Genomic DNA, 22,065 nt, shown 5'->3' on the forward strand with positions numbered 1-22,065 from the left:
AGGCACTTATGGTTATTCTTTATTAGCTAGACCCCTCTGATTATGATTCTGTGACATTAAGAGATATTAAATAGTGGTGTCTAGTACCTACTTTGAAATTAATTTTGATGAAATAAGTCACGTAACTATATGAAACTTTTAATTTGTGCGAATAGAGGAGGAGAAGGGTGGATGGATTTTGTTAGTATCAGTCTGACTGAGAAAAGAAACAGGACGCATCTCTTATTAGGACCTGGACTGTCATAAACACCAAATGCTCAAATGCTTCTCCAAATCAAGGAGAAGAAAAATAATCACAGATAGTTATGTTTCAAAGCCTGACTGCTAAGGCACTGGGGCATGTAGAGAGCGCATAAGGAGATGGCACAGGTGCATGTGTGCCTGGGTGTTGTGTTACTGCTGAGGACCGGAAGCGGCCACACAGATAGGTGGCTTGTGGCTGGTTAAAAGCAAACCTTCATACAGAGACCCTCAAAGCTATCAACCTTATACGTTTTGTAAAATAAATTGTGCTTCCCTACCAGTTTACTGCCAAGAGTCATATCACATCCCACACACTAACATTTCATGTTTAAAAATACTCTTCTTTTTGGCTCTCTCGCCACAACAACAAAACGGAACTGTTTACCTGCCTATTGACAGTCTCTCCCCTTGATAACTGTACCATTAGCCTTGGAATTGCTTTCTCCAGGTAACCTCCCATTTACCTGCCTCATGGAGCTTTAGTAGAATATTTGGTGTTGAGGGCACTAAATGTTCTCAGACTTCAAAAATACCCAGACATCTCTGTGTGCTCCATTCAACCTCCTATCTATTTTGAGACAAAAACTGTAATTTGGTGCTCCTACAGTAGAACCTCAGATGCAGCTCGGAGGCAGTTCCCGTAAATGCCTGCGTTGCAGGCTTAGCTCGCCTTTTAAGAATTGATTTATTTGCCTCTCAGCTGTATTAAGAAGCCTGTCTTCCCCTGCGAATCTGGCATCGGGAACACACTGTGGGTCTGTTTACTTTGGGCCACACAGATGACATTAACACTATCTTGCTAAAACAGAAAGCCTTTCGGTTTGATAGAAAATCTTTATATCTTCATGGGTTTTGACAATGTGACACAAGTATTCCCATCGTAAAGAAAAACCCAGGATACGAGAGCTAAAGGAATCATTTATTTTGCCTCAGAAGGGAACTGGTCATGCAGCGTGACTACCTGTTAGGCTGATGGGTTTGCAATCCCTGCTCTTCTCTGCCGGAAGAGGCTGTCGACTTTTTCCTGCAGACCTAAGGCTTGGCAGGGAAGACGATGGGAGGGTGGCTGGTGATTTTGAGTGCACAGAGAGGCAGCTGTCCCACTTTTCATCTCCGCTTTCCACTGATTAACTGATTGGCCTTGAGAAGTTAATTAAAATCTGCCAAATGGGGATAAAAATGAAGAGATTTTTGCCTCGCAGGAAGGTCAGATGGATTAGTGGTATTAACAGTACCCACAAGAGGAGCGCCTTTAGTTGCCTGGTGATAGGTAGAGTGTGTTGAAATAATTAATTGCTATAAAAATATCAGCCTTCACAAATCTTGGTCTCAGATCAGCCCAGGAAGGGGCCACAAAGCCCAGTTTTCACGGACCACAGCTTGGATTGTCCCCATCCAGAGCCTGGCCATTGCCTGGAGTGGCGTCAGATTCAAGTTTCATAGGACAGTTATTTCAGACCCTTTCCCCAGGACTTCACCATAAACCTGCAGATGGAGTGAGCATTTATCTGAACAGAGAGCCTGATAGATAAGTGGGAAGATGCTCATTAACTAGGATATTTTAACCTTGGCATTGGAGTTGATGACAAAACTAGGAACTGTTAGTTAATATCAAGAGCAGGGGCCTAAAAGGATATGAAATTCAAAGTAGTGTGTGTTTCCAGCTCCCAACTTCCAATAAGTTGGAAGTTTCCAACTTCCAATAAGATGTGTCCATCTTATCCCCTCTTCATCTCACACACTTACTATACTTATAAATAGCTAGGGTGAAAGGTTTGTGGGGGAAGAAGGTAGACATCATGGTTCCCCGTAAAGCTTGGGACTTTGAGCATTAATACTGGCAAATCATGGATAATTCTGGCTGGGCATATGATACTGGGAGCAAGGAGTTAAGTTATTTAGCCATTCTAAGCCTTAGTTTCCTCTCCCATAAAATGAAGATATTGAAATACCTACCTCATTAGGTTAATATGAATGTCTAAAAAGATGTTTCTGGGGCTTCCCTGGTGGCGCAGTGGTTGAGAGTCCGCCTGCCGATGCAGGGGACACGGGTTCATGCCCTGGTCCGGGAAGATCCCACATGCCGCGGAGCGGCTGGGCCCGTGAGCCATGGCCGCAGAGCCTGCGCGTCCGGAGCCTGTGCTCCGCAACGGGAGAGGCCACAACAGTGAGAAGCCTGCGTACCACAAAAAAAAAAAAAAAGATGTTTCTTAGCTGGATTTCCCAAAAGCAGAGCCTACTTTGTTAGGACATGCAATTCCCGGCGACAAGAGTGAAGGACGAGGAGAGTGAGGCAGGGAAGGGAGAGCCGGTATGAGAATGTCTAATGGAGTTGGCTACCGCTAATTGTGACTCATGGCTTGCTCTTGTGAAACCATACCCTAAGAAGCTGTATAAACTAGTCTCAGGACATCTGTCCAAGGGGAGAAAAATTTATTGCATGGGGCATTAACACCACCCACCCCGCCCCCCGACTCTGGACTTTATATACATGAGTGCCAAGCAGGATTCTGTAAATTTCCAAGCCTTGACATCAAAGGAGAGGCCTGTGGTGGGAGCTGAGAGTTACCTTGCATGGGAGGGAGGCAAGACTTTGTTAGATTGTGCCAGGGAGAAGCCACTTAGAGCCCAGACAGCCTGTAGGGGAAAATGGAACAGGAGGGGAAGCCAAGAAGTTCTGAAGTGCATAAGAGTGGGCTTTTACGGTCCATAAAGGGTTTAGTGTGGTACCTGGCATAAGGGAGGGCTTAGTGGATGTTAGCTGTTGCTACTTATGGTCCAGCAAGCAATATGGAGATGACCAAAGGTAGGCTAAAATAGATGGGAGTTTGAACGGAAGACTGTGACTTGGTTTTTGAGTTAGCCTAACTCCTTGGAGACTTGCTTCTAATATTATATCTACACTAGTCAGTTGTATTCAGAAGTCTCTATAGCAACCACTTTTATCACTTGAAACTAAGTACCTCTGAATAGAAACACTCACACATGAATGCATGCTCAGAGGAAAGGATGTAAAAAGCTTCCCTTATTTTGCAAGAAGCCTAAATTTTCTTGGTAGATTAATGTGAATCTTAAAAGAGAGGGCAATTATTAGATGTCTACTATGTGTCAAGTCCTTTAATTTTCACAGCAAGCTTATAAAGTAGGTATCATCCCCCTTTTGCTGTTGAGGAAAACAGAAAGTGAGAAGGATTAAATAATTTGCCCAATGTCCTAAAGGTTGTAAGTGATGGACCTGGGATTCCTAAGCACATCTCATTCCAGAGAACCATGCACTTTCACCTAGATCTATGGGAAAGTTTCATTGATGAACATGCATTTTTGAAGTGTATCATTATATTTTTAAAAATAAAGAGTTCTTTGAATTAGCAAAGTTGGTGTTCAATTACATAAAGAAGAACTGCTTCTGATTTACAATAAGAATCAAACCAAAGTTTAGTTATGAGTAAGAGGCATGCCTTCAGAGGAAAAAAATCAAATTATGTTGACATTAGTAATAGTTTGTTAGAGGGTGGTTCATTATAGTAAAGTAAATGTAGTTCAGCTCAGTTTTCTCAGGGAGGTCATCGGATCTGACTGGCTGAGGTGAACTGCTGTCTAAAAGTGTATTTCATAATGAGGGGCCGTGTTTGAAAATAAGTAGTATCAGTCCAGCGATGGGAATAGATATCTGTGGAGGCTGGTCTGAGCCAGGTATTTCCCCACGTCTATTAAAACCTCACAACAACACTCTATCAAGCAGGTACCTTGATGCTCATTTTTCAGCTGGAGTACAGAGCGACTGGACTGTTTGGCCGTGGCCAAAAAGCTAGTCAATGGTAGAGTTATGATTTCAACCCAGGTGTTCTGTCTCCAGGGTTTAAACACTTGCTACTCCAAGAGTGATTTGAGTCCAGCTGAGACATCCTTGTGGCCTGAGAAATGCAGAATCTCAGGCCTGACCCCAGTCCTACTGAATCAGAATTCCCAGATGATTCAAGTCCACTCGGATGTTTGAGAAGCTCTGCCCTGAACATTTTCTGCCACGTAGATTGAAAATCTACTGAAGGATCACCTGTCTGTGACCCCCGTTAGGATCCTTATCTGCAGGAGGTCCTGGCTCAGAGAGCACAGGCCCAGGCTGAACCATTTCTCCTGGCACTTGAGGAAGTTACCTTTTGGCACTTGCATAATTGACTAGTTTTAGACTTAGTATCTCAGTTGGTTTCAATGATAGTGGTCAATTGTGCTTTTTTGAGAGGCAGTGTAGAGGAAAGCACTTTGCAAAATATAAAAGCTTTGTTCATTCATTCCAAAAGCATTCATGAAGGCTTACCATGGGCCCAGTGCTGTACCCTCAAAGAATTCACAGTCCAGTGGAGAGAGAGACCAGGAAACAGACCTTTCTAATGTTTAGGGATATATGGTAACAGTCCAAAAGAATGAGGTTCTGAAGAAGCACAGAGGGGCACCATCTTTCCACGATGCATTAGGCATTGTTCCATTCCTAATCTTTCCCTCTGTCTGCAACAGGAACAGGATGCAACCAATTTTCAAGTGCCATCTGGGGTCCCGGAGCCCATCTCAAAATGTGGTGGCCTGGATGTCATCTTTGAATATAGAGCTGCCAGCCAGAAGCTCACAGTGACCATCATAAGAGCACAGGGCCTCCCAGATAAGGACCGAAGTGGCATCAACTCCTGGCAAGTGCATGTCGTGCTGCTGCCCAGTAAGAAACAGAGGGGCAGGACGAACATACAGAGAGGGCCCAACCCCATCTTCAAGGAGAAAGTCACCTTCGCCAAGCTGGAGCCCAGAGATGTGGCTGCTTGTGCTGTCCGCTTCCGCCTGTACGCCACCCGCAAGATGACCTGGGAGAGAATGATGGGCGAGAGGCTCTTCTATCTCAGCCACCTGCACCAAGAAGGGGAAATGAAAGTGACTCTGGTTCTGGAGCCAAGAAGTAATATCATTGTGAGTATGTTAAATGGTGCTGCTAATGATGGGCTACGTTTGAGGATCTGGAATTGTCAGCCCTTGATTTAGTACATTCAGCCCGTGAATTCAAACACCTTAATTTAATTTTCCATTTGGCTCTCCTCATCCTTCTGAGACATGATCTGCACTTCACGGTACAATGGGTTTTCTTTTTTTGTGTGTGCCCATAGTCGCTGTAACCTGATGGATGTGTTCCCTGTCCATTTTAGGAAATGACAGCAGCATTGTGAAGGAGGGCATGGGGAAACTGGGAGAGGTTTTTTGGCCTTCTCGTTAGTTGATAAGTGGTCCTACCACCCATCCCCCTGCCCTGACCCCAGCATGCATCATGATGCATCTCAGAGATGATGGGACTTTCAAGGTGAGGTCCTTAACAGGTATGCCTACATAGGCTGCATAGGAAGCCCTGAACTCCAGCCACTTCTAAGACCTTCCATTTATATGACTGGGCTTCTCCCACATGCCCCGTCCTCTGTGTCCCTCAGATTGCAAAATAATACAGCACAGCTTTTATGTCTACAAGATGGGTAACCCTCTCTTCCCGTGGGTTATATGTCATCCAGTGTGAGGATCTCCTTTTAAAAATCACATAAAAGATCGGATAACTATCTTAGGCTATTGGACAAATCAGTCATCCATTCCAAAATGTTTGCTGAGTACCAATTATATGTCAGGTGCCGTATAGGCAGAGGGGATGCAGGAAAGAACAAAACAGGTGATGCCCTCACGGAGCGTACAATCTGGTGGAGAAGGGTGACAAAAGACAAACTGGGGTAGGCAAAGAGAGAGAGGCAGAGGCTGCTGCTGCTTTAGAAGGTCAGAGAAAGTATCTTTCAGGTGGTGATACGAGAGAACTCGAGGAATCGAGGGAGGCAGACTGGGTGCCATGTGGAGGACGGGGATTCCAGACAGAGGGGCTGGCATATGCAGACATCAGGAGGTGGGAAAGAGCTTGACTTGTCTGAGGAAGGGGAAAGGAGCCAGAAAGGCCAGAGTACGCTGATGGGAGATCCAGCCACTTACATTTTTAATAGATGTCTCAAAATTCATATCTCCAGACTCAAAATCCTGATTCTTGCCTCACTAAATCTATTTTACCTGCAGTCTTTCCATCTTGGTTAAAGGCAATCTCGTGCATTTAATTGCTCAGGTCAAAAATCTTAAAGGTCACTTGTGACTTCTCTCCTTTCCACCTGAAATCCCACTGGCTCTATCTTGAAAATCTAACCAGAGCCTGACTCTCGGCTGGATTACTGAAATGGCCTCCTAGTCATCTCCCTGCTTCCGCCTTTGCCCTCTATAGACTATTCCCAACACTGGGGCCAGAAAGAGCCTTTTAAAACATAAGCCAGATCATGTCTCATCTCTGTTCAAATCCCTCTTTTTTCTTAAGCTCTGAGTAGAGTGTTTCTGAAATCCTGGGAAAGAGAAGCCACAGGGGGTCAGAGGAATCCTGCACCATAAAGCATAAGGATAGGTATTATTACACCCCTGTTTCTCTGTGCCGGGCCCTGGGCCCTGTGCTGGGGACACAGAGTTGGGTGGGGGAAATGAGCCAGTGTGAAAGAACCTTGAAGGTAAAAATTCCCCCATTCACCAGTTATTTGTTGAGCATGATTATAAGCTACACACTGGGCCATGCCCTGTGTACTGGGGGATTTATAAGGTTGAGAATTTGATGCGAGAGGCAAGCTGTGCAGTGACAGGTGCCACAGTGGACACTTCTGCACGAGCCCAGGGGAGGGGATGGCCCTCACCCCAAACTAGGCAAATATTTCATTGTTGGGTTATCATCATCCAGACAGCAGGGGCTATAAGGCATCTATCAAAACCACCTAGCCCTGTAGTTTACAAACTGTGTTCCATGAAAGCCTCCATGGGCTCTACAGGGATGTCCATGGCTTGGTAAACAGGGTAGTTTCCTAAGATGTGAAGAATATTTAATTTCTTTCAATGCCTGTATTTATTGGGGTTCCTGATAAGAAGTTTTAGGAAATGATTGTAGATGTTGAGAAGAAAGGTTGGAGCAGTTGTGGGTCCGGGAGGCTGGCTGGCCTGCCCCTCAGGGTCCACTCCCAGTCATGCTCCTTGAGTGAGAGTCAATGTCCGATCTACTTTGCTTTCCTCCTCCCAGTGTGGTGCATAGAGGTGGGTGCTTTAGAGAAGCACATGCATGAATACATGACACAGAGTGTGGAGTCCCCTGGTACCTGCAAGGTCTCTAAGATGCACAGTCCACGTGTCAGCTTCCTCACTAAACAGTTGTAAAAGTGTTCACGTTCAATATAGTTCATCTCCTTAGGAAGAAAAAATGTAGCATCTGCCATCTTCCTGACAACATGAAAAAGCAGAACCAGGGGCCAAATGTTCTATGGGGTGGTAGACGGCCAGTGGTCATTTCTTTTCTGGTGAAGACAAAATGCCTCCTGTATTGCTACATTCCTGAAGAGGCTGCAGAGAACTGAAGCAGAACTCATGCCTGGAGTGGACAGGTTCCATAGAACTCATGCCTGGAGTGATGGGTTCCATATGGGTCTAATATAGACTCATTGAAATTTGGGTCTATATTAAGTGTCCTGTTAGCTCTCCATGTATCTTCCAGGGTTTGATTTACACTACTAATAACATCTTTGTCTGTTTTGTCTTTAGAGAGGAAAGAGTGAATGGAGACAGTTCTTGAAACAAATATGTCTGCTAATAATGCAGGGGATCCCATCCAAAACTGCGTTCCCCAGGCCCTATTATCATTCACACCGAGTGCGCCATTAGTAATCTTTGGCAGCAGTGGAGACTGGGCCACAATTTCACCAAACATAATATCGGCTTTCTGTAAGGGAGAGGAGTGCAGTGGGGCCAATGGATCCTTTGTTGTTCTTCTCCTCCAGAGTGGAGAGTCTCCGCTCAGCCCATCTGCAGTTTCTCACAGTGACAGTGCTTCATCCACGCAGTCGCTGTCACATGGAGGGGCGCCAGAGCTGCTGGTGGGGCTATCATACAATGCCACAACGGGGCGATTATCCGTGGAGATGATCAAAGGCAGCCATTTCCGAAACCTCGCGGTTAACAGAGTGCCTGGTAAGTTCATGCCTGTACCCCCAGCTCTGGTCTTCCCAGAGGCAGGAAGAAGGCTGTGTCTGCCTTCATCTCAATTCTCTAACTTTAACAATAAAAATGATCTTGGTGTGACTTAGACACGTTTTTACCAAGTGATACCTCTGGATTTTTCAAATGCCTTTCTGTTTAATTAGATTGAAGCCTCCTTCGATATCTGGATGCATCTTGATACAAAATAGGCTGGCTTCTACGTGTAGATCGTTAAAGGGGAAAATGAATGATGTCTTTTCAGCAACATAACATATATGAACAATTCAAATCTGCTAATAGGTCCCAGGTCCTCAAATACGTTTAAAGAGACAGAGCTCAGTCTTTGGAGCCAGGCAGTTTTGGGATCTAATTCCAGCTCTACTCATTCACCTGCTAGCTTTGCTCTGATCCTATACAATTTACCTCTCTTTTCTGAATCTCAGCAGACTCATCTGGAACAAAGGAATATTAATAGTACCTTTCTCATGGGTGGTTTTGGGGTTTAAATAAAATGATTTATGTAGAACATTCAGTGCCTGACACACAGTGAGCGTTCAAGAAATGTGAGTGGTTATGTGGTTGATGGTGGAGGAGGTGGAACAGGAAGATGTGGGGCAATCCAGGCCTGACTCACCAGGGCAGCTTCTGAGATCACACCTGGAAAGAGCAGCTCAAGACATACTCGCACAGCTGCCGTCCAGGGCTCAGGAAGCCAGAATAAAGATGCTGTGGCTGCTGCTGCCAAATTGCCTCTCAATACCCAAGAAGCTGGAGATTGAACCTTGGAATAATGCTGCTAAAAAAATCAGCTCATCTTTAATGATCTTGCTTATCAGCAAAAACAGCTTAAGAAAGGGTGGGAAGATGGTTTCTGCCTCACTTCTGCCTTCTGGCTCTCATGCAACCATATCTAATTTGAGGAATCTAATTTATATCTAGAATTCTAGCTGCAAGAGAGTCTGGAAAATGCTGTTGAAATTCCAGCCTTTTGAGTCTGAGAAGGTAAAATAGAAGTGGGTAGAGTGGAGCATAAGTGAGGGTGTCCACCCCAGGCAGCCAAAACTTGCTGAAATAAGGACGAAGTCAGCCTTGATAGGCTGCAAGAGGCAATGGACTCCGGCCTCACATGTCAGCATCCCATGAAGAGCCAGCTGAGCTGGTAGAAAAAGGTCAGCTCCCACAACCAAATCTGGGCTCTCACTCCTTTTAGTCTTTAACTGTGCTGCCGCCCACAATGTCTCTGTTCAATAGTATCTTGTTAGTCAGTCTGTGTTAAAGGCATTAGAGCAAGTTAGTAAGGAAAGCCCAGCACTCTGGAGAACAGAAGAGACCAGAGGCATAGGCCATATTCTGTATCGACTCTCAGAACCAGGTAAGAGCTATTTAAAATCCATAATAGGTGTTGATTATTAATTGCATGGCTAGACTCTTTTTTCCAGATACAGCTTTTTTTTTTTTTTTTTTTTTTAAATCTCTGGATTTACTAAAGATCTGGATTTACTGCTTTCCCTGCAGATCCTTTTCTGATCTCTTTCCCTGTCTTCCTGAGATTTGGTGAGATCTGAAAATTTTTCAGGGAAGAACATGGTGCAGCTGCAGAGAATGATGCAGAGGTGGATCACACAATCATGGCCTATTCCAGTCCGTGCTGGGAAGCTTTAATTTGCGTGCTGGGCCATCCCAGGCAATACAGGGGAGAAGGACAGCATGGTGGCTAAGAGAGCATCAACTTGTGTGTGCCAATCTAAGGTCTTTGTCACTTACTAGGTGTGAGTTACTAAACTTTTTCGACTCTCAGTTTCCTCATCTGTAAAATGGGATCATAATAATATATACTTTCTAGGTAGGGATACTACATATAAAGCTGTGATGTTGAGAATGGTGCTCGTGAAACTTCATGCATTTCTATATAAAAGAAAATATGCCATAGAGGAAACTCTTATAACAAATATTTAAAACTGAGTAGGAAAAAAGGCAAGTCCTCATTTTGAAACTGATTTCATTCCGGAAGTTTAAGTCAGTTTGGCATTTACATGATTTTTCATAGAATAGTGCTACAGTTTAACTGACAAATGTAACTGACATGCTGTATCTTTGTGACCAAAGTAATAGAAGACAGTGTTGCTGTGATGCTATTAATTAAAGCAGAAACCCAATAGTGAAGACAAAAGTTTTTTGTTTACATAGAATGCTGGTACTTGAGGAAAAGCCAGTTTAATTAGGAGGGGTTGAGAAAGTAGAAGTTTCTTTTGTGGAGATTCTGAAAGGAACCTCTTGGTACTTTCAAGGGCTTGAGATGTTGACGACATTGGTCCTTCATTATGTCTCACTTCCTTACACCACTAACAGGACTTTGGCAGTCATCACGCAAGCTTAGGATACAATTTTAGTTCCCATGTGGAACAGAGTAAGAGAGAGAGAGGATGAGGGAACAATAGTTTTATGAGGTAACTGAGCATCGTTGGAAGAAAGAGGGTGTGAAGGGGAGAGGATGCAAGCTGGAAGATGAATAGGCCTGGAGTGGGGAGTGGAAGAGGGAGGCGGTGAAGTGCACTCATCTCCCTGGTGAAGGTGGAAGGAGGGCAGGCTTAGCCTCAGAGCCCTGTGTCAGAGTGCACCCCAAGGGAGCTGCCTGCCAGGGGAAAGTCACCGGTAGAAACGTGTGTGAGGGTCACAAATCCTGTGCTTGAGACCCTCATCTCAGAGGCGGTGACCTCCGCAGAAAGGGGACATCAATCCTGCCTTGCAGGCTGGCTATGATAATGTGAAGAATGGTTCTTAGGGAAGCCCAAAGGAAAAGAGGTTGAGCCTGTGGAGTGGGGACTTCTCCTCTCTAGAATATTGAAGGTGCTAAATCTTGATGGAAAGAGACAAAGGCTGGGATTTAGAAGAGAGAATCTTTTGCATCAAAATATATCATGAACCAAAAGATAACTGTGAACTTGCCAACTTGATCCAGCTAGATGACTATTCTGGTATCTGGTAACTTTTCTTTCTAAGCAAGATAGAGGAGAGGTGGACAAATAATAGATGGAGTTCCTCTTCTCTTTTAGGGTCTTAGAAGAAATAAACCAATGAGATGTAAGCTCCCCTCCCAAGATTTTTGAGGCAAATCCTTGGGGGAGAAGGCTCAGTGAAAGGCAGGTTTTGCTCCAATGGGCAGGAGCTGGTGGGAGCATTCCTAGAGATGAGTCTCTACCACACCTTGCCCCGCCCCCACCCCGCCCCCCACCCCAGAATGGTTAAAACTTAAAAGACAGATTCCCTCAAGTATTGGTGAGGCTGTGGAGAATACATTCTTAGCGACTGTGTAAAATGGAATAACAGCTTTGTGAAGAGGCTTGGTAGTTTCTTATATAGGTAAACATGCACTGAAAATCCAGCAGTTCCATTCTTAGGCATTTACCCATAAGTTTAAAAAAAAAAACAGGAACAAGAATGTTTGTAGCAGCTTTACTCATAGTATGGAAAAATTGCAAAGAGCCCTTATGTCCTCATGAATGAATAAACAAATTAAGATATATTTCCATAGTGGAATACTATTCAGCAATATAAAAGGAACGAAATTAACTGAGGCATTCGACAACATGGAGGAATCTCAAAATCACACTGACTACCTACTGTATGATTCCATTTATATGAGGTTCTAAAACAGGCAAAACTTATTTACATATAGTGAAGAAAAGCAGAAGAGGAGTGGTTGCTTCAGGATTGGTATTGGCATCAAGATGGACTGGGCATGAACATGAGGGGATATTCTGGGGTGATGGACATATTCTACATTTTGATAGGGGTGTGGGTTAAATGGATGTTTGCATTTGTTAAAACTTACTGAATTGTACTAGGCTTTGTGCATTTCACTGCATGTAAATTTTACCTTATAATAGAAAAGAGCCATAAATTATTGAACTCTAGTTAATGAAACACATGCTGAAATGTTTAGGGGTAAAGAACAATGATGGCTACAGCTGCGATGGATTGATGGATAGATAGATGCATAGATATGTGAAAAAGCAAATGCTGTTAGCTCAGGCTACCATAACAGAAATACCATAGGTTGGGTGGCTTAGACAACAGAAATTTACTTCTCACAGTTCTGGAGGCTGGGAAGTTCAAGATATCAGGTGATTTGGTTCCTGATGAGAACCCTCTTCCTGGTTTGTAGACAGACATCTTCTTGCTGTATCTTCACATGGCGGAGACAACATCTCTCTCATGTCTGTTCTTATAAGGGCACTAATCCCATTCATGAGGGCTCCACCCTTATGACCTAATTATCTCCCAAAGATCCCACATTCAAATAGCATCACATCAGGGATTAGGGCTTCAACATATGAATTTCGGGATACATACATTCAGTCCATAGCATAAATGGAGAAAAATATAACAATTGAAGAATCTAGGTGATGGGTATATGGGTATCCACTGTATAATTATTTTGAATTTTCAGCATATTTGAAAATTTGTTATAAAATAATGTGCATGAAAATCTGGTCTGGTCTGGAATAGTTCAGCTGGGCCAGGTAGATAAAAATAAAACAAGAGTCTAGCCATTGATAGGGGCTACTGTGGTGGGCATTACTTTTTTTTTTTTTTTTAATTATGATGACATCTCAAGTTCCGACCTTATTCCTTTGACTCAGTTTTGGATGGAATAGACAGGGTACCAAGCAAATGAACCTGCAGGCATTTTCTGTAGCATCCTCCATAAACCACATCCATCCCAAGACAAAGTATGTGGTTGGGCCTTTCTTTATTTCTAACTTTAACCTTTTCTCTATTCATCAGACAGATAGATAGAAAGGTAGGCAGGTTTTTATACCTCCCTCCCTCCCTCCCTTTCTTCCTTCCTTCATTCCTTTCATTCTGGTGAAAATGCCCGTATTATAAAAATTTAAATATGTATATATATATTTCAAATCCTAGGTGGGCTAGGGAAGATAAAATAGGCTATTTGAAAATTACTGAAACTATTCCATAGAACCTATTCAGAAACAATATATAAGCAAGTTAACAAAATGAACTAATCTTAGCTCAGGTCAGGTAACAGTGTGCCAAGAACCATTCCAGGCACTTTCAAGGTAAAATCTCACTTAGTACATGTGGTCAGTGATCATTTTTGCTGCTAAGATGGTACAGGCTAGTCTACAAATCCGATGGCAAGAGATAGTTTCCACATCTGTACATGGCAGATGCTCCAGGTGAAAAAGCCTCTTATTGTGCCTTCTAGACATCTGAAATCCTAATAGACTTTCTTTTTTTCATTTATTTCTGATCTTTATGATTTATTTTTTATTTTTTTATTATTTTTAATTTTCTTAGTTTTTAACATCTTTATTAGAGTATAATTGCTTTACAATGGTGTGTCAATTTCTGCTTTATAACAAAGTGAATCAGTTATACATATACATATGTCCCCATATCTCTTCCCTCTTGCATCTCCCTCCCTCCCACCCTCCCTATCCCACCCCTCTAGGTGGTCACAAAGCACTGAGCTGATCTCCCTGTGCTATGTGGCTGCTTCCCACTAGCTATCTGTTTTACGTTTGGTAGTATATATATGTCTATGCCACTCTCTCGCTTTGTCCCAGCTTACCCTTCCCCCTCCCCATATCCTCAAACCCATTCTCTAGTAGGTCTGCATCTTTATTCCCGTCTTGCCCCTAGCTTCTTCTGACCATTTTCTTTTTCTTTTTTTCCCTTTTTTAGATTCCATATGTATGTGTTAGCATACGGTATTTGTTTTTCTCTTTCTGACTTGCTTCACTCTGTGTGACAGTCTCTAGGTCCATCCAACTCACTACAAATAACTCAGTTTAGTTCCTTTTTATGGCTGAGTAATATTCCATTGCTGATAGACATTTACAGAAGCTTTTGAAAAAGTTACCATTGAGAATTAGAAATATTTGGTTATCTTCTGGATTTGGCTTCATGGGAAAGCAATTCACTAACAATTTAGCAGCTCTGTTCTGTTCTTTTCCTGGGCTTGCCACCCAGTTACTGCATGGCCTCGACATTTGATTTAACCTCTCTGAATTTAATTTCTTTCCCTATTAAATAAGGTTAACTAGATAATATTACTGATACAAGTCTACGTTTTTAAAAATAGTATTAGCTGTTCTGTTGGCAGGTTCTCTTTCTCCGTCCTTCTACAATGCATTACTGCACTGTGTATATATACACCCATATAATGGTCCTTGTCAAAAACTATCATTAAGATGTCCCCTCCAGTTAAAAACAACAAGTTCCCCAGCCTCTCAGCATGTGCATGATTAGCCACATGTGATAATTACGTCCCAAATGATAATACTTACAGCAGCAGCACATTAACCTTGTTAGGTACTCACAATAGCAGAGACTAGAAGAAGGAAAAACAAAAAAGCAAATCAAGCTGGCTCGTGTTTAGTGTGAAGAACAAGTGGGATGCAGGGGGGTACACTCTACAGATGGAAGGCAGGGGAAAAATGGACTACATGGAAATGAACAGATATAGGACATACCACCTTCTTTTAAAGCTAAGTATAGCGAGTACTTACTAATAGCCATTATGTGCTTAGAATTAGGGCCAATTCATATGAAGATTTGTATGTGGCAATAACTTATTGATTGCATATGGGATATTCCTATACTTACATCATCTCATTTAATTCTTACAACAATATCAAAGTTAGAAAATCTGAAAAGCAACGGGAGAAAATACAGTTACCATGGTATGTGAGTTATATCTCAATAAAACTGCTTTTTTTTTAAAAAAAACAGCTTTCTGCAGAAGAATGACAGACTAAGGACAGGCTTATTAACAGCAACGATAGAAAGCTGAGGACAAGGGGGGGAATATCATCAAAGAGAAAAAAGTACTCTCAACTTACTATTCTTTTCGAGTGAAGGAAGAATAAAGATCTTTTTCACAAAGTTTGAAAGGGTTTATCAGTGGAAGAGCTACTAACTGATGTTATTTCAGGGAGAAAGAAATCGAACTTAGAAGGAAGTAATGAAGTGCAAGAAAAGGAAAATGAACAACAAGAACAAAAAGATCAACATGTAGGTAAAGGTAAGCATGTATAAACTGCATAAAGCAGAAACAGCAATAGTAGGAAACATGCCACAACAACAACGTGGAAATGAAATTCCGGGCAGGAATAACATGAAGGATATGAAGGGGAGATGGAAATCAAAGAATTCTAAGGTACTTATGTTGCTTAAAAAGAGGGTAGACGTATTGATTCATTTTAGACATTAAGTCAAGTGTACATGTTAAAATTTCCAACTTTCAAACCAGTAGGGAGGCTAAATTAGAATAAAGAAAATTCAGTTAATCCAATAGAAAGCAGAAAGAGATATTTAAAAGCCTAGAAAATGCAGAATAGATAGCACAAACCAAAACAATAAAAATAAATCAAAATATATCAGTGATCATAATAAATGTAAAGGGACTAAGACTGCTATGTAAAAGGTAGATATAACATTAGATTAATATTTCTCTTCCTCCCAATCTCTCCCTGTCCCCCTCCTCACATCCTCTCACATATACTGCAGTTTATATTGCGCCCACATAGCCTCACAATGTATAAGAAAAAGAAATACTAATTACCAACAAATTGGATTTAGTTCAGGAATGCAAGAATGACTTAATATTAGTAAAATCTACTGCAGTTCACATACCAATTGATTTATGAGAAAACCTGATCATGTCAATAGTTGCAAAAGCAGTTCTTGATAAAATGCACTATCCATTATTGATAAAAATAACTCAAAGCAGAGGAATAATAGAAGGTGTATTCGTATAGACTAGGCTATGATGCAACGACAAATTCTGCAGAGTTCGTGGCTTAACAGCAAAGGTTTATTTCTCCCTTGCATCACAGTCCAAAGCAAAGCAGGTGCCTCTCCTCTAAGCTGTGACTAAGGCATACAGGTTCTTTCCATTTAGTGAGGTGATAATATTCAAAATGTGACCTGCTTTGTTGTCATGGAAGGGGAAGAGATGGGGGAGTGGTTGCCTATAGCTGTGATTGAAGGTGATATTTACCACTTCTCATATTCTATTATTCAGACCTCAGTCACATGGCTCAGTCAACTAAAATCTGGTGTGAAGCCTACATCCTTAATTTGATACTTAACCTGAGTCACTATCACATTATTCCCCTAAGAAGGTTTACTGGGCCTTTGTTGTTTGAAGCCTTTTAAAATCCGTCTCTTACTGTTTGGAGGTCTGGAAGCAAGGAACTTTTCCAACCACAGAAAGGTCTGAATTTCAGGATTCTCTTTTTCCTTGCACATTGGTCCGTTCTTTCCCAAGCTTACTTTTCACCCTCACCCCCCAAATAAAGCTAGTAGTACAAATACACACTTCTAACGTTCTGTTTTTCAGTCTGTTTCCTTACTTGTATAAACATTAGGCATATGCTCTTCCTTCCAAGTTATAGCAGATGGTGGTTTTACTATCACATAATATGGATTATGGATCTCCATTGTTCTAGCCTCTGATATTAGTTTCTTCATCACCTGGCACCCAACTTCTAGGCCAGTGGTCATTCTTGTGTTTTTATTTTGGTAGCATTCCAGTTCAGATTACCAGTTACTATATCAGTCACATTTTGTCAGGAAAATACAAAATAGGTATTTTGAGTCAGAAGTTGTTTCTTACAGGTTTTAAGCATGGGAAGCCTTGTGATAAATGTCAAGAAAGCTCTCCAGGAAATCCAGAAGTATAGGTATCACAGGGAAGATGCCAGTACGGTCTGAGCTGTGTACATATGAAAGGGATGATTCTCATAAGGATGTTTGAACACCATGGGGGAAAACCCTAATTTGCCATCTGCTTGCTAATGCCTGTACACATGCCTGCAACTGGGACTAGAGGGCTGTGGCAACGCTTTCCTTCTACTTTCCAGTCTCATACAAGTTGCTTTCATTAGTGGACTCTAACTGGGATCTTACTGCAAGAGATTCAGGGGAATGTAATTTTATGTTTCATAAGGGAAAGAGCTTAGAAAGGTAGAAATGGTATTAAATATCAACAACTAGTTTGTGTTACGGAAGGGAACTTGCTTAACCTTGATAGTGGGTGTTTTAAGAAAATAGACACTAGCCATCATTCTTAATCCTGAAATCCCCTTAAAGTCAAGAATGAAGTAAGGGTTGCCACTGGCATCACTCTCACTCAGCATTAGACTGGAAACTCAAGGCAATTCAGTAGAATAAGAAAAAGAAATAAAAATTAAAGCTTGAGAGGAGGAAACAAAATTGCCATTATTTGTAGAAAATATGATTGTCTACATTAAAAATACAAAAAACCCTACAATTTTAAACTAATAACATTCTTTTAAATACAAACTTGTTTTCTAATACGTCAAGGACGGTTAGAAAGTGGAGTTTTAACACATGGATATTTACAAAAGTAACAGTACCTATGGTACCAAAGGATAACATTAATAAAAGATAAGTAAGAAAATTATTTTTTAAAATCACAACACTGTTTGAAAGACACAAAAGAAAACTAAATAGATAAACCATGTTCATTGTTTAGAATAATCTATATTGTGAAAATAACAGCTCTCCCCAAGTTAATCTGTACACCCAGTATGATCCCAATCAAAATCCCCACAGATTTTTTTTGGTGTATTTTTTTTTCTTTTTAAAAAAAGAGTTTGACAAACTGATTCTCAAATTCATATGCAAGAGCCAATTAAATGAAGCAAGAGCTTAAAATAACTAAAATAGCTTTTAAAAAGATGATAGAAGGATTCTACTGAGCAGATCAAAATATATTCTAAAATGATAAATATTATCAAGTTAGGGGAAGGACACTAAAGCTGGACACGATATCTGATCGACATTATATTACAAATCAGCTGGGAGATAATGGGCTATTAAATGAATAATGCTTCCCATATAGGAAAAAATAATTAGATCCCTACTTTATACCACACACAAAGATCAGTTTAAGGTGGATTAAAGATCAGATGTGGAAAACAAACTCTTAAGACTCATAGGAGAAATGTGGAAGACTGTTGGGTTTGGGTAGGATTTCTTAAACAATTTTTTAAAATATGTCAACTGAAAAAGAAAACATTGATAAATATGACTCCACAAAAACTTAAAGCATTATACTACAGAACTTACTACACAGAGGAAAAGGATAAGTTACAGGCAGGGAGAAGATATTAGCAATAAAAATAACAAGATTTTGTCTCTAGAATTTGCAAAGAGCCAGTAATCTACTCCTAGGTATGTATTAGAGAAATTCTCAAATATTGGTACAATGTAAAATATAGAAAAATGTTCACTGAAATCTTTTCACTTCTTGGTTATTATAAGCAATTAAAATGTCCATTAATTAAGATTATGAATAAATTGTGGTTTATTAATATACTGGAACATTATATGGTACTTGAATCACAGGTGTATATATAATATAGGTAATATAAAAAATTTAATGCTGAATGCAAAAAAGGCAAGTTTTGGGAGGACATACAGTAAAACATTAAATACTTCTTAAATGTGCAGAATACTGTTAAGTGTATTTTGGATATCTTTATTTACAGCTATTTATATAGTGAAAGGCTAAAAACATACATGAAGATGATGAGCTGCAAATCCAGGAGAGGAATTACGTTTAGTGATAGAGGAAACCAAACAGGATCTAGGAGGGATACTCAAGGATCTTCAGTTATAACACTTTATTTCCTAAAAATCAAACAAAAAGCAAAAAGGTCCATAGTAAATACAACAAATGCTAAATATCACAAGTCTGCATACTTGAGTATGTGTACTATTATTCTCTCTTATGTATGTTGAAAATATTTTATAATTATGAATACATTAGAAGCTAAGGGGAGGTTAAATGACCAAACTCTTTCCCTTACCCAGAGAATCGTGGTGCCACACACCCACCCCCTCCCCGAGGCTGAGTCTATTACAATTGGTAGACCATCATGCTGCCCACTGGCAGGTGTCTTGTATGAGCTATTTAACTAACTATTGTGGTTAGTTAAATAGTTAGGTATTATATTGTTTCTTTGGAAAAATGACTTCTGAGTCCCAAATGACATAATTTTGTGCCATGATATATTGGAGATATTTTAACTGTCATAATTTTTTTGGTGCATGTGGTATCTTCCTTTATGGAGAAAGAGACAAGTGACCCATAGAGCAGTTGGCAGGCTGGGTCAGAAGAACAGGATCCAGGACGATCTAGGGATTGGGACCCATTCAGCCTGTTGTTGATGGTTTTGACACCAAGAGGCATCTGAATCATCAGCAGAAGATAAATACTGCTCGGTGGGAGGAGGAACCAAGATGGCGGAGTAGAAGGGCATGCTCTCACTCCCTCTTGCGAGAACACCAGAATCACAACTAGCTGCTGGACAATCATTGACAGGAAGACACTGGAACTCACCGGAAAAGATACCCCACATCCAAAGACAAAGGAGAAGCCACAATGAGATGGTAGGAGGGGAGCAATCACAGTAAAATCAAATCCCATAACTGGTGGGTGGGTGACTCACAGACTGGAGAACATTTATACCACAGAAGTCCACCCACTGGAGTGAGAGTTCTGAGCTCCATGTCAGACTTCGCAACCTGGGGTTCCGGCAACGGGAGGAGGAATTCCTAGAGAATCAGACTTGGAAGCCTAGTGGGAATTGATTGCAGAACTTCGACAGGACTGGGAGAAACAGAGACTCCACTCTTCGGGGACACACACAAAATAGTGTGTGTATCGGGACCCAGGGGAAGGAGCAGTGACCCCAGGGGAGACTGAACCAGACCTACCTGCTAGTGTTTGAGGGTCTCCTGCAGAGGCCAGGGGGTGGGCTGTGGCTCACCGTAGGGACAAGGACACTGGCAGTAGAAGTTCTGGGAAGTATTCCTTGGCATGAGCCCTCCTAGAGTCTGTCATTAGCCCCACCAAAGAGCCCACGTAGGCTCCAGTGTTGGGTTGCCTCAGGCTAAACAAGCAACAGGGAGGGAACCCAGACCCACCCATCAACAGTCAAGTGGATTAGAGTTTTACTGAGCTCTGCGCACCAAAGCAAGAGTCAGCTCTACCCACCACCAGTCCCTCCCATCAAGCCTCTTAGATAGCCTCATCCACCAGAGGGCAGACAGCAGAAGCAAGAACTACAATCCTGCAGCCTTTGGAACAAAAACCACATTCACAGAAAGATAGACAAGATGAAAAGGCAGAGGGCTATGTACCAGAAGAAAGAACAAGATAAACCCCCAGAAAAACAACTAAATGAAGTGGAGATAGGCAACCTTCCAGAAAAAGAATTCAGAATGATGATAGTGGAGATGATCCAGGACCTCGGAAAAAGACTGGAGGCAAAGATCGAGAAGATGCAAGAAATGTTTAACAAAGCCCTAGAAGAATTAAAGAAAAAACAAACAGAGACAAGCAATACAACAACTGAAATGAAAACTACACTAGAAGGAATCAATAGCAGAATAACTGAGTCAGAAGAACGGAAAAGTGACCTGGAAGACAGAATGGTGGAGTTCACTGCTGTGTAACAGACTAAAGAAAAAAGAATGAAAAGAACTGAAGACAGCCTAAGAGACTTCTGAGACAACATTAAATGCAACAACATTCGCATTATAGGGGTCCCAGAAGGAGAAGAGAGAGAAAAAGGACCAGAGAAAATATTTGAAGAGATTATAGTCAAAAACTTCCCTAACATGGGAAAGGAAATAGCCACCTAAGTCCAGGAAGCACAGAGAATCCCATAAAGGATAAACCCAAGGAGAAACACGCCGAGACACACAGTAATCAAATTGGCATAAGTTAAAGACAAAGAAAAATTACTGAAAGCAGCAAGGGAAAAGTGACAAATAACATACAAGGGAACTCCCATAAGGTTAACAGATGATTTCTCACCAGAAACTCTACAAGCCAGAAGGGAGTGTCATGATATACTTAAAATGATGAAAGGGAAGAATTTACAACCAAGATTACTCTACCCAGCAAGCATCACATTCAGATTCCATGGAGAAATCAAAAGCTTTACAGACAAACAAAAGCTAAGAGAATTCATCACCACCAAACCAGCTCTACAACAAATGCTAAAGGAACTTCTCTAAGTGGGAAACACAAGAGAAGAAAAGGACCTACAAAAACAAACCTGAAACAATTAAGAAAATGGTCATAGGAACATACATATCGATAATTACCTTAAACGTGAGTGGATTAAATGCTCCAACCAAAAGACACAGACTTGCTGAATGGATACAAAAACAAGACCCATCTATATGCTGTCTACAAGAGACCCACTTCAGACCTAGGGACACATACAGACTGAAAGTGGGGATGGAAAAAGATATTCCATGCAAATGGAAATCAAAAGAAAGCTGGAGTAGCTATACTCATATCAGATAAAATAGACTTTAAAATAAAGAATGTTACAAGAGACAAGGAAGGACACTACATAACGATCAAGGGCTCAATCCAAGAAGGAGATATAACAATTATAAATATATATGCACCCAACATAGGAGCACCTCAATACATAAGGCAACTGCTAATGGCTATAAAAGAGGAAATCGACAGCAATACAATAATAGTGGGGGACTTTAACACCTCACTTACACCAATGGACAGATCATCCAGACAGAAAATTAATAAGGAAACAGAAGCTTTAAATGACGCAATAGACCAGATAGATTTAATTAATATTTGTAGGACATTCCATCCAAAAACAGCAGATTACACTTTCTTCTCAAGTGCGCACGGAACATTCTCCAGGATAGATCACATCT

The 22,065-nt window shown here is 41.3% G+C and overlaps 1 protein-coding gene across 2 annotated transcripts in view; it reads left to right on the plus strand.

Annotated features, from left to right (window-relative positions):
- The window catches only part of SYT16 (synaptotagmin 16), a 113,103-nt gene that overhangs the window by 84,055 nt on the left and 6,983 nt on the right, over positions 1-22,065 (plus strand). For both annotated transcript variants that reach the window (XM_029238798.1, XM_029238797.1), the window contains 2 exons: positions 4,756-5,196; positions 8,106-8,295. In XM_029238798.1, coding sequence (XP_029094631.1) covers positions 4,756-5,196; positions 8,106-8,295 — 631 coding nt within the window. The remainder of the gene's footprint in view (positions 1-4,755; positions 5,197-8,105; positions 8,296-22,065) is intronic.

Source organism: Monodon monoceros, unplaced genomic scaffold (assembly GCF_005190385.1).
Source record: "Monodon monoceros isolate NGI ecotype Baffin Bay Population unplaced genomic scaffold, NGI_Narwhal_1 Super_Scaffold_21, whole genome shotgun sequence".
NCBI classification, from domain to species: domain Eukaryota; kingdom Metazoa; phylum Chordata; class Mammalia; order Artiodactyla; family Monodontidae; genus Monodon; species Monodon monoceros.